Source organism: Scardinius erythrophthalmus (assembly GCF_964197995.2).
Source record: "Scardinius erythrophthalmus genome assembly, chromosome: 20".
Lineage (NCBI taxonomy): Eukaryota > Metazoa > Chordata > Actinopteri > Cypriniformes > Leuciscidae > Scardinius > Scardinius erythrophthalmus.
In genome coordinates this window covers 32,061,740-32,075,015 of record NC_138240.1, presented here as the reverse complement: position 1 = coordinate 32,075,015, position 13,276 = coordinate 32,061,740, and the positions used below count along the sequence as shown (strand labels likewise).

Here is a 13,276-nt window from a genome sequence, read left to right as displayed (position 1 = left end):
CCCGACTGAATCAGCTGTGGGATCAGTGAGAGAGATCTCTTTGATTGGTTGTTCAGTTTAGCTAGCGAGTCAGTGCACGTGAATAGAAGCGCTGCTTCCCCTTTATTTATTTATTTATTTATTTATATAGAAAAACTGTAAAAGTTTAAAATTTAAGTGGCACTCTAAAGGTGATGATACAAGGGGCAAGATTTTTGAGGGATGATGCTTGGCCACTTTCCCATTGAGAATGTGCAACAAATTTCTATCTGGATACTTTAGATCGGTCGTGGGCCCTGTGTCTCACCTGGTCAACATTGCTCAAAAAGTTGCCCTGTGTATCATCACCTTTAGACTTCAATAAAAGTCCTTTTGTACACTACACTAGAATCAGCTAAGAAAAGCTGTAATCAGGAGACTTCGGTCAAAGCAGTGTGTTTCTGAAGGACTGAATGACTGTGTCAGGTCTAACATAATGTTTATTTAACTCTGCTGTGCTTGTTGTGGTAGGTGGAGGCCGTAGGACCGGGGTGTTTGTGTCTAAGGGAGGAACAGCGATTCTGCTGCAGTTGCTAGTGAGCTCCAGCAAAGACCCTCCTGCCAATGAGGAGCTAATGATTCTCATTCATTCTCTACTGGTCAAAGTTGGCCCGAAAGGTACAAAAGACACAAACATTTCACTTGTTTTAGCTTTGCTAACCCTGTAACCTAAAGTCAGAATACACAATATTTTGGTACAATCCAAACAACCTCTTATAAGTCTGCAGTTATAATTTATCTATTTGAATCTGTTGAAGTTTGATTAAGATGTCAGAAATTGCAGTGGAAAAATGAACAATTTCCAGTGACATCACTTCCTTATTCAGACAAGAAGTTTGGTGTTAAAGCGCGTCTGAACGGGGCTCTGAATGTGACTGTGAATCTAGTGAAACATAATCTGCACAACTACAAGCTGTTGTTGCCATGCCTGCAGGTGCTTCGGGTCTACTCAAGCAACTGTAAGTTCACTCGCATTACATTTGATGTTCTCTGTAGTAAATTTCCTATAAGAAATCCCTTTGCAATATGCTTATATGAAAACATGTGATTTGGTCAATGATACATTTTGCATCACTACAGTAGGGCATTAGTGAACCTCAAGATTTTCTGTCTTTTTTGTAGTGGTAAATGCAGTGTCGCTGGGAAGGAGTGGCGCTTTGGAGATCATGTTCGATATTATTGGACCCTTTAGCAAAAAGAGCACCACTCTACTAAAGTATGTAGAGTGTGTTCATTTTCACCTGATCTGAGAAAGATATAATGCACATTCCCTATATGTCGGCCTCATCGACGTTTTGTAGAAATGCCGACTCTAGGGGTTGCTCCTGGGAGCCCCAAACACCTCTGATGTATTCAGAAAAGGCCAATGGAATTGGCAAATGAAATTTGCATGTCCAGCCACTCCCCTGGTGTAAAAGAGGGGTCTGGCCTGCTTAAAGGGATAGTTCACCCAAAAATTAAAATGCTGTCATCATTTACTCACCCTCATGTTGTTCCAAACCTGTATGATTTCCTTTCTTCTGCTGAACACAAAAGAAGATATTTTAAAGAAGGTTGGTAATTAAACAGTTTCTGGTCCCCATTGACTTCCATAGTAATTTTTTTTCCTACTATGGAAGTCAATGGGGTCCATCAGTCCTTTGGTTACCGACTTTCTTCAAAATATCTTCTTTTGTGTTCAGCAGAAGAAAGGAAATCATACAGGTTTGGAACAACATGAGGGAGAGTAAATGAGGACAGCATTTTCATTTTTGGGTGAACTATCCCTTTAACTCATTCAGCTTTGTTCTTCGGAGTCAATCAGTGGTCTCTCTCTCTCCTCGCGCACACACAGATAAGTGGAGAGAGTTCCCCTTGAGCACATCATTCAAGCATGCCTTTTTGTCCATGTCCTTCTGGGAGCAGTAGATTTACGCCTCCCTCAGATGGCAATGATTACTGTCCTGAATGGTTCATGTCCTCACTGTGAGGAAATGGCCATGGGCACGCTGCGCTTGCGGCTCTCGTTCTTTTTCAAGAGACCAAGAGTCACCTCAGATGTTTCCCGTCTTGGTCCTTCTACCTCTGGGTATGAATCCTCTGCAATTCCCATGGGACTCCCATTCCTCTGCACACTCGTGTCCTCCGGATGAGTTTCTGGATGAGTTTGGTGGCTCGCCCCAGGGTGAGCTTAATTTCTCGTTCAGGGCTGGCGAGGAATATGAATTATCAATTGCAGCATTAGAGGGCGGGCTTGCACCTTTAGAAGCTGAAGACTCTCCTGAGCCTCCACCCTCAGGTGTGACGGCTCAGTCTGAGGCAGATGCTTTCCTGGGCCGCAGCGAGCATTGGGCTGGAGTGGATTCTGAGCGCTCGTGGCTGGACGATTGATTCTTGGAGTCTGAGCGTGAACTGCCCCAGTTCCTTCCTTCCCAGAGGTGCATGAAGAGCTGGCGAAATTGTGGAAAGCACCTTTTTCTGCTAGAACACAGTACACCAGCTCCTCTGTCTTCACCACCCTAAGTTTACCTTGTCTCTCGAGGGCTTACAACAATGCTGGCCAGGCCGCCTCCGCCCTGCATGTTATGCCGATCCTGCAAGTCTACCAAGCCAGATGTTGAGAGATCTGCACAAGTGGGGTCCCGATACAGAGATGATGCAAGAACTGCAATCGGTGACTGACTACACCTTACGAGCTATGATGGTCACGCCGCAGGCTCTGGGTTGGGCGATGTCAACACTCATGGTCCAGGAGTGGCAGCTATGGCTTAACCTGATGGAGATGAGGGATGTAGAAAAAGCACTGCCCTATACGTCAACAGGCTACTAAGAACCCTTCGGAAGCCTTCAAAGCGAACCAGAGATGGACGACCCAGGAGAGGAGAGGCCACTGATCTGCTCGCCTTAGGATTGTGGACAATTCTCACTCCCAATGGAGGGATGCGAGGAGAGCGTTTTTCTTTGGCCAGACAACACCTGGCTCCCACATGATCAGCAGAAGAGCAAGTATCCTCTTTCCCCTGGATCTCTCTCACACACACACACACACACACACGATACTCATGGCTCTCTTTATCATGACGGCCAGGCATCGAACATTTGCACCAGAACCTTAATGGATGCAGAACCTTCATGAACTCCTCATGTTCTGCTGCATCAAGTAAGCATGACGAGTAACGACTAGAATGAGAATGGCCCACAGGATTGTGAATTCTCCTGGCCTACCAAGCTCTAATGCTTACCGTGCCCCTTGGGATTGAGGACTCACTCCACTAGGGGCATTGCAGCCTCTTTAGCTCTGGGGAATGGTGCCTCGTTAGCAGACATCTGCAGAGCTGCGGGCTGGGCTACACCCAACAACTTTGTGTCTTGAGTTTTGCTCCATATGTGTTGACTCCCTAACAGCGGTTCCTTATGTACTCTTCTACTGTTCGGTTTCCCTGATGGTGAACACTGTGTCTTCCCCTGGACAAAGCTGTGCTCTGTCGCCAGTCACTGTGGTCGGTAGTCTCTCCCCTAGTTGGTGGAGCCCACCGCAGAGACTTCTTCCCTATGTAGTACTTTCCATCAGGTAAGTCTATAGCTTGTATTTTCCACATATTAACTCCCCTTCAGATAGGATGTGCTCTCTATAGTGTTCCTTTTTCAGTAGAGAAAGAGAACGCTTCCTAACGTTAACAACCAGTTGTGCTCAACTGCAAAATGCAATGGAAAATCCCCTAGGGGCGAAGGGAGACTAGGGGCAAATCTCATTTCTCTGTCTTACCCCTTCCCCTACCCCTTTGTCTGCGTCTTCCCCTTGCCCCTCGATACCAAGTGAAGGGGGGTAGGGGGAAGAACGTTCCTCTAAGAAATGAGACGCCACTCGATTACTGTTTGCGTCATTTTCCCTTTCCGCTAGCTGGCTGCTACGTCAACAGAGGCGATAAACGTTGACATAAACAAACGAAGATGCCGTTGTCTCAGGTTGTGATATTGATTGCCTAGTCTCTCTTTATCTTTGCACGCTTGTGTGCCATCAGTCAAAGACATCGTAGAAGAAGAAGATTGTTTCTCAGACGCATACGACTGCTTACAGATCAAGTCATGGTACGTATGTTTCATTGTATTTAACGGCAGCGCCGGTGACACCATAGCTAAGCAAAACATTAGCAACCGGCAAATGGCAATAGATGCAAATAGCGCATAGCTGCTAGCTAACGGTTAACTAGCTATTCAAAACAAAAACATTACAATTAAAACCTCTTGAACATTTTATAAGTATCATAAAACACAAGTGTCATATTTATAATATCAATTAAACTGCTGAAAATACTTACATTTGTGCGACTCCTTGACAATTTGATGTTCAGCCATAAAAAAGCTTGATGCCGGCACTACTGAGAAATTCCTACCCCTCTCTTTCAAGTGTGGTCCTCCGCAAACTTCGTTTCAAGGGCTACGTAGCCCTACGCCTTGGCCCTAGCCCTTAATCAAAATGAGAATTGGGACACCACTTCCTCTCGCATGAACGCACAAAACCGAGGGGAAGGGGTAAGAGTAAGGGGTAAGACAGAGAAATGAGACGCAGCCTAGGGGTTATAACCTCTGGACGTTGGAAGGTTTTGAGTGGGTTGAGTGCACTTTTTACTTGGCATCTGCACTACGGAAGCTCGTAACGTTAGTTTTGGCTTTTAGTATAGGGACCCCTAGTGTCGGTATTTCGACACATCAAAGAGACCGACAGATAGGGACCGTACTGGTTACTATTGTAACCTCCGTTCCCTGGATCTTCTGTTCCTCCTGCCACAGCTCTGAATGGCTGCTGAAATGGTCGAGACGCTGTCTTGGCTCCTCACAAACCTGAATGAGTGAAGCACGCCGGCCCTTTTTTATACCCGGTTGTCCGGGGAGTGGATGGACATGCAAATTTCAGTCGCCAATTCCATTAACCTTTTCTGAATACGTCAGAGGTGTGTGGGGCTCCCAAGAGCGAGCCCTAGTGTTGGTATATCAACACATAACAGAGGTTACAATAGTAACCAAGAAGTTTTGTCTAATTGTTACAAGAATGATATTGATCATTGATTTATAGAATTTTTTCTTTATTCATTTATTGGATTTTTTTTCCATCTCAGGGTGGCCTTGGACACACTAGCAGCATTATTGAAGTCCGGTAAGATGCCTCCTTGGATGATTCTCACAAAAAAGAACATGTCAACATTATACACCAAAAAAGAAGAGAAGAATTTATATTTTGCATCAAGAAAAAGAACCCCAAATGACCTGACTTGTGTATGACTTTATTCCCATAATAGTTTTGCACATTTTAATCACAATAAATAAAATCAAATTTTCATTACTGTAAAAATAACATTATATAAATGTAAATTATAAAATGATATAATTTAAATTGTGACATATTTATAAATTGTAGTAGTTTGTATTACAGTAATGAGAATAATAGGAATATTAGAAATATTAGCGAAGAATGAAAATATTACAGATTTATCTCCTGATTTATACTTAAATTATTAACCTTTTTGCACCACAGTTATGCATTTAATATAATATAATATAATAATACTAATATATATATACACTCACCTAAAGGATTATTAGGAACACTTGTTCAGTTTCTCATTAATGCAATTATCTAATCAACCAATCACATGGCAGTTGCTTCAATGCATTTAGGGGTGTGGTCCTGGTCAAGACAATCTCCTGAACTCCAAACTGAATGTCAGAATGGGAAAGAAAGGTGATTTAAGCAATTTTGAGCGTGGCATGGTTGTTGGTGCCAGACGGGCCGGTCTGAGTATTTCACAATCTGCTCAGTTACTGGGATTTTCACGCACAACCATTTCTAGGGTTTACAAAGAATGGTGTGAAAAGGGAAAAACATCCAGTTTGCGGCAGTCCTGTGGGCGAAAATGCCTTGTTGATGCTAGAGGTCAGAGGAGAATGAGCCGACTTATTCAAGCTGATAGAAGAGCAACTTTGACTGAAACTTTGACTTTTCTTGGCACACTTTAGGCCCCTTAGTGCCAATTGGGCATCGTTTAAATGCCACGGCCTACCTGAGCATTGTTTCTGACCATGTCCATCCCTTTATGACCACCATGTACCCATCCTCTGATGGCTACTTCCAGCAGGATAATGCACCATGTCACAAAGCTTGAATCATTTCAAATTGGTTTCTTGAACATGACAATGAGTTCACTGTACTAAAATGGCCCCCACAGTCACCAGATCTCAACCCAATATAGCATCTTTGGGATGTGGTGGAACGGGAGCTTCGTGCCCTGGATGTGCATCCCACAAATCTCCATCAACTGCAAGATGCTATCCTATCAATATGGGCCAACATTTCTAAAGAATGCTTTCAGCACCTTGTTGAATCAATGCCACGTAGAATTAAGGCAGTTCTGAAGGCGAAAGGGGGTCAAACACAGTATTAGTATGGTGTTCCTAATAATCCTTTAGGTGAGTGTATGTATATATATATATATATATATATATATATATATATATATATATATATATATATATATATATATATATATATATATATATATATATATATGGTCTGTCTGAATACTCGATTATGATTGGCTGGTGCACAGGTCCGTTTAATCACTGTGCCATATTAATGCACTGTTTTCATTGAAGCCTCACACAAGCATACGTCACTCGCACACACAAAATCAGCGATCACACTGTGCGCACACACACAAACGTTCAGGAGCACAGAAACTTTTACTAAAAAAATGTATCCACTACCATGTTTTATTTCTCAGCAACGAGGGAGTAACATTGCTAATTTTTAAGTAATTAAACTCACTGAACAGATACAGGTAATTCACACATGCATCTCTCTCTCTCTCTCTGAACAATATTACACATTTAAAAAAGTTGTTTTCAGTTTTACTAAATTCTAAAATGTTTAAAATCTATTCCTGCGATGCAAAGCTGAATTTTCAGCATCATTACTCCAGAAAGCTGTTGTGCTTCTTAATATTTTTGAGGAAACTGATATGCGATTCTTTAAGGAATAGGAAGTTCAAAAGTACAGAATTTATTTAACATATATATATTTTTTTTTACATTTTAAATTACTTTACTGTAACTTTTGACCAATTTAATGCATCATTGCTGATTAAGAGCATTCATTACACACACACTTCCACTACATTACAAATTATCTCTCGTGTGTGTGCTCTTTAGGAATGAATGCCCGTAGGGCGGTGGACAGAGGATATCTTCCCACACTACTTGCAATCTACCAAGATTGGCATCGCAATGACACACGTCACCGCCATGTGGTCATCCGCAAGAGCATCCTGGGATGCATCAAAAACATCACTAACATTAAGCTTGGCAGGAAGGCCTTCATAGACGCCAGTGGGATGAGGATCCTTTATAACGCATCCACTGTATGAAAGTTTTGGATTAAGTTTTTTTACTTTTTATATCATTGGAATGTGCCAAACAGCTTCTCCACAGTATAAAGATATATTATTGTGATATGTTCAGGAGTGCCTGCCCGTCCGGACACTAGATCCACTGGTCAATACCTCCAGCCTAATTATGAGGAAGTGCTTTCCAAAGAACCGCCTACCACTGCCTACCATAAAAAGTGTCTTTCTCCACCCGCTGCCACACGTGCCAGCTGGTGGACCGGTGGCGCAGCTGTACAACCAGCCGCCAGGAGGTAAAACACACTCACAGGTGTCAGAGGGCTGTGGTTTTTATTGGTCTTGGTGCATGATAATTCTGATGCACCATATTTATTGTCTTTACTGTTGTTATTGTGGATGATTTATTAATCCTCAATGGATAAAGAAAAAAGTCCTGTCCATTTAAAAAAAAAAAATCTAAATATGTCAGCTTTTAATATTTAATATTAGCTTATTGCACTGCATAAAGTGTCAGTGTTGTTTGTCTGGTGTAGCATCATTGGTAAGAGATCCCTTTGTCTTCTGTGTTAGTGGATGATGTAGTTGATGAGAGCGATGAGAATGAAGCTACGGAGGTCGACACAGAAAATGACACGGAAAATGAGGAGGATGAAACCGGTCTCAAAACACAGGTAACAATGGTCTCATTAAACTTCACTGAGATTCTAGTGATCAAACGAAATGGGTCTTTTAATAGCTGATACCAATATGTAGAGAACAGGGTGACTGATGGCAATTATAATGTGATTCCATCTAATATTTATATGGGTCAAATGTTACGTTTCCCCTGTTATATTTTGCATTTTTTTCACCCTAATTCTGATTATTATTATACTGAAATAATATATATATATATATATATATATATATATATATATATATATATATATATATATATATATATATATATATATATATATATATATATATATATATATATATATATAATAATAATTATATATATATATATATATATATATATATATAATTATTATTATTATTATTTTTTTTATTTTTTTTATTTTTTTATTTTTATTATTATTCAAATTTTGAGGTGAACATGATCCAAGCTTTTTTTGTGTGGTTCACAGATACATTACAAATAGTTTAACAATATTAAATGAGATTAGTGTTATTTTAGTATTATTTATATACTGTTGTAGTATTCATTAATATTCTGAATTAGCTTATATTATTATGTTTTTAAATTTTGTTAATTAATTTTAATTTCTTTTGAGATTCACCCTTTATCAAATCACTTTGTGAATTATTTAATTATAAATTACAATTATTAAATAATTTATAAATAATAAATGAATAATAATAAATTACTTTTTGGTATCATTTAAAGTAATTAAAGCAATTTTATTTTACATTTTAGTAACTTTGTTATGAGCTTTTTTATTTAGTTTTATTTCAGTTTAAGTTTTAGGTATTTTTTTACTTGAATTTACTAGTATTTATTTGAGATAGTTGCCCAGGCAACATTTCTAATTTTCATTTAAGTTTAAGGTTTTCATCTAATATTTACATATTATCATGTTAACGCAATCCTATCCTATGAATACTTGTCTCTACTCGTTGGCCTAAAGGGAGGTTCAGAATATTTGAAAAAGAGTGATCAAAGTTCTGGAATACTGATGTTGATCAGGTTTGTTATGCACTACAGAATGATGACATAGAGACAGATATCAACAAACTGCGGCCCAGACAGACCAACATGCGTCCGTTTGATGAGCTCAGAATCTACGAGCATTTCTGCCGGGAATTCACTGAGAATTTTGAGGTGAGGACATTTCTGATTAACTTGTGAAAGGTCAATAAAAATGCATATAAATTAAAAACTAATCTGGTTACAAAATAGCAGACATAAAAATACTTGCCCTAAATGGTTTTAAGAACTTAAGTTAATTTTGCTCATCTAAGTGAGCTTTGCTTTTTATTTATCCATAGCACAATTATTATTTTTTGTTGCATTAACTTCTTAAAATGAAACTCAGTTCTCTCAGTGCTTTTCAGACCCGTAGATTTGTATTGAAATGGGGACTTAATTTGTTACAATATAGCATTTTCTTCTTGGTTCGGTTCGCTTTCACAAGGCAACATTTCAAAGATGTTTCCTCTGCATCATTCATCAAGATGGACTGGCAAGTTCGCTCCGTGATTCATCTTTAGAAGGCAATAAACGTGAAAGTGTTCAATAAGTAAATAATAATAAAGAATTTCAGTCATCATTCAAGATAGTACAAGCTAGAACAGGGAGAGACATTCCTGCTCTAACTGATAAAAATATATATAAAATTGAATGCAGTTAGAGCGGGAACCAAGGCTTCGTCAGGACAGCATTCTTGCAATGCATGGTGAAGAGCAATTACAAAACAATTTAAGATGTAGAGGCGCTTTTTTGGTTTTTAACTGCGATAATGTGCTCACTCACAGAATCAGACACTGCTGTTTATTATATTGCACATTTCTTGTTATGAATTATGATTCCACTTGGTTTGTTGGTCCGTTGCGTTGGATTAATTTCTCACCTCGACCAAACCGCTTTTGTTTCATTTTCATTCGTTTTCAATGGGGCCGAGACCACGTCGTTCAGGCGATCTCATTCAGGCGATTGTTTTGGTGCGAAACAGAGCGCGATTGTCATGTTCATTTATGCCTAAACAAACCGAACTAATGGAGAAAACGCACCAGATTCCAAAACAAACACTCCAAACGAGATCACTGTTTCTGTTTTGTTCTCAGGAAAATGACTTTGAAAGCCCCAGATCTTTAATTCCTTTATCAAGCGTCAACCCAGAGCTTCATCATGGTCCCATTATTATTCCCACCACGCCGACATCCTTGGGGCCTCATAACAGATGTTCTCCACAGGGAGACGTTATGCTGCCCAACTCGGATAGATCACCTCTGGAGCTGGACGGCATCTCTATATCAAAAAACCCAGACGGCAAATCGGACTGCGATCTGGTCTATAGTTTGGGTCGTCTGGTTCTAGATGGTGGCGTGAATGGAGGCTCTGTGGATGGGTCTCAGGAGGAGGGCGGGGAACAAGCGGATCTCGAAGTTCCAGATACAGCGGCACTGCTGCCACTGCATGACCCTGACCTCTACCTGGAGATGGTGAAGAGTACACGCTCAGTGCCTGCCTACACAGAGGTGGCATACCCAGATTACTTTGGCCATGTGGCACTCAACCTCCGCGAGCCCATTCTAGAGAGGGTTTATGGTGTGCAGAGGTACTGAACAAATGTTTTACTTTTTTTGCTGTGAAATATAGTACTTGAAAGGGTAAACAAAACCTCAAATTTCTATGTAATTCTGTTAAGATATTCCAAACCCGTTGGAGTGGAGCACAAAAGGAGATGTTCAGCTGAACGTTCACACTGCTCTTTTCCATACAGCAAAAGCCAGGGATTGTCAAGCAAGCTCTAAAAACACCATAAAAGCATGATTAAAGTGTCTTGTGGACTATATTCCAAATCTTCTGAAGATATACGAAAGTTTTATGTGACGATCAAACTGAAAATTTAAGTTATTAACTTAAGGGATATTTCACTGCTTGAAAGATGAATGTGTATTTAAAGGCGCGCTGTGGAGAAATTGTGTTTTTGTCAAACTGCAACACCTAGAGTCGCTGTGGAATACTTGCACTGTCGTAAATAAAAAAATGACATACTTCAAGCAAGCGCAACAACATACAACATAGAATGCAAACAAGTTTACAAATAAGAGATTTATTTACTGGCCACTTAATGCGTTTTCTCAGATCGGATTTCTAATTTATCAAAACAATTCCATTTACACCTGGTCACATAAATGTGTTTTTGCGAAACGGATTTAAATCCGATCTTCAATTCTCGCGCTATATGCAGATTTAATGGAGTGCACGTCACCGAAAGCAGATATGAGCTGCATTTTATTGATCATCAGCTAAAATTTCAAAATCAAAGACCGCAATAAGAGAAAACAGCAGTAACAGCCCTGGTAAGATCATTTCGTTTCTTTACTTTTAATGATGATGATTGTGTGATAAGCGTCTGCGACTTACTTTCACTTTGAGATTCAAATCCGTCTTGAATGCGTGTGAGAGGACATTTACACCTGGTCTTTTCACGATCAGATAGCTATCCGATCTGAGAAAACGCATGAAGTGGCCAGGTGTAAACAGCCCCCATGACAAAAACATACGCACGAAAGCCAAAAACAAACGCTGGTTGGCCTCTCACATCCATAGACAGTATATAAACACTCACGTCCAAATTTGAGGAAGTGGTGGGGGAAGGGACGTATGCCGTAAAGCAGTCGAATTTTGTAGTTCTTTTTGTGCTCGGGTTACTACCCGAACCCCGAAGTTCCGTAGTGCCAGTAAAAGCGATACAGACCCCGTCAGTCTATGGCAGACGTGTCATTTGACCTATTGTAAATTGGAAATATATTATGAAGGTTGAAAAGCTACATAGTGTTCCTTTAAATTGGGTCATTTATGTAGTAGAAATGGGAAATTATTTTAGAAGTTGGTGCCTTCTAGACTGAGAAAAGCCTGAAAATGTATTTTTGGCTCATGTGGGTGAAAGACAACAACTCCCAGAATGCACTTGCCATGCCTACCGGTTACAGAGGGCAGTATCGGAAGAAATGATACAACTAGGCTACTAGTTGACCCGAAACTGAAAAGACGCCGTTTTATCGTGAAGTCTTTCGCCTCTGGCCAAAAAAGCCTCAGATGACGGGTCAGCATCATCTCAGGGTTTTTTCCAGACATCTCTCGTCTCAGGGAGACATGAGGGAGGGAAGCACGGTCATTCGAAAATACTACCGGGTTTCTACTGATAGAAAGCTTAATGCTAATCGGTGAAGTATCCCTTTAACTCGATGAATGTTTTGTGTGGAAAAGAACGTTATTTAGAACGTCTCATTTTGTGCTCCATGGTAAAAACAAAAAGTTACAAGTGTAAGTAAATGATGACAGAATTTACACTTTTGAAACATAATTTTTTTCAACAGAATGAAGATCTTCCAGGATATTGAGAGGCTCATTCACCCCAGTGACATCATCGATAAAGTTGTATATGACTTGGACAATCAGAGGTCAGTGTGCAATTTTTAGAGGAGTGTCTGAAACAGAAGTAAACTGTCTTGCTATTGTAAGGGAAATGGGTCAATTTAGCTCAAAGGGAATTATTAATTAATTTATTGGGAATTTTGAAAGAATCACTTATTTTATGGCTGAACAAATGACTCGTTCAGCGTTCACTTGAACTATCAGCTCTACAGCGGATATTAATATCCAAACTATAGTGAAAACACAATTTATTAGCACGGTAACGTGCTAATAGATCAGCAGTTTTGCTGTGGAATCGTTGACTTAAACTGTACAGCAAAACTTAACTTAGTACCGAGACTCTCAACAGAAAAGAAAAGAAACTAAGTAAGAGAAAGAAAAGTGAGACGAGAGTATTAGATGGTTTGAAAGAAATTGTTTAACCCATGTTCTTCTGATCTTCATCTGCAGTGTTTTGCCTACTCGTCTACATGTCTGGTCTGAATCGTCGTCTGTATGTCTACTCTAAATCTTTGTTCGTGTCCTAAGATTTTAAACTCAAAAGTTTGTCCAGCCTCCTGGATAAGTTCTGACCAATTAGACACTGTCTTTAGTTCAGAGGAGGACGTTTCTCCTCCTCGCATCCGGCAGTTAGCATCATGCTTGGTTCCCTCGACAAAAGGCTTTTTCCCTTAGGCTTTTGGATTATCGCTAAAAACAATCTCTGTGATCAGCAAAAGTTTATGATACTTGCCAGTTTTGGCCGTCAAGATAATTATCACAGATGAACACA

At 39.9% G+C, this 13,276-nt stretch overlaps 1 protein-coding gene across 5 annotated transcripts in view; it reads left to right on the top strand.

Annotated features, from left to right (window-relative positions):
* The window catches only part of agtpbp1 (ATP/GTP binding carboxypeptidase 1), a 46,252-nt gene that overhangs the window by 12,672 nt on the left and 20,304 nt on the right, over positions 1-13,276 (top strand). For 2 of the 5 annotated variants that reach the window (XM_081350049.1, XM_081350051.1), the window contains 10 exons: positions 490-636; positions 825-977; positions 1,141-1,234; positions 5,115-5,152; positions 7,204-7,412; positions 7,513-7,690; positions 7,968-8,068; positions 9,106-9,222; positions 10,185-10,678; positions 12,447-12,530. In XM_081350049.1, the coding sequence (XP_081206175.1) occupies positions 490-636; positions 825-977; positions 1,141-1,234; positions 5,115-5,152; positions 7,204-7,412; positions 7,513-7,690; positions 7,968-8,068; positions 9,106-9,222; positions 10,185-10,678; positions 12,447-12,530 (1,615 nt within the window). The remainder of the gene's footprint in view (positions 1-489; positions 637-824; positions 978-1,140; positions 1,235-5,114; positions 5,153-7,203; positions 7,413-7,512; positions 7,691-7,967; positions 8,069-9,105; positions 9,223-10,184; positions 10,679-12,446; positions 12,531-13,276) is intronic. The other 3 variants (XM_081350050.1, XM_081350053.1, XM_081350052.1) reach the window with 3 other exon arrangements.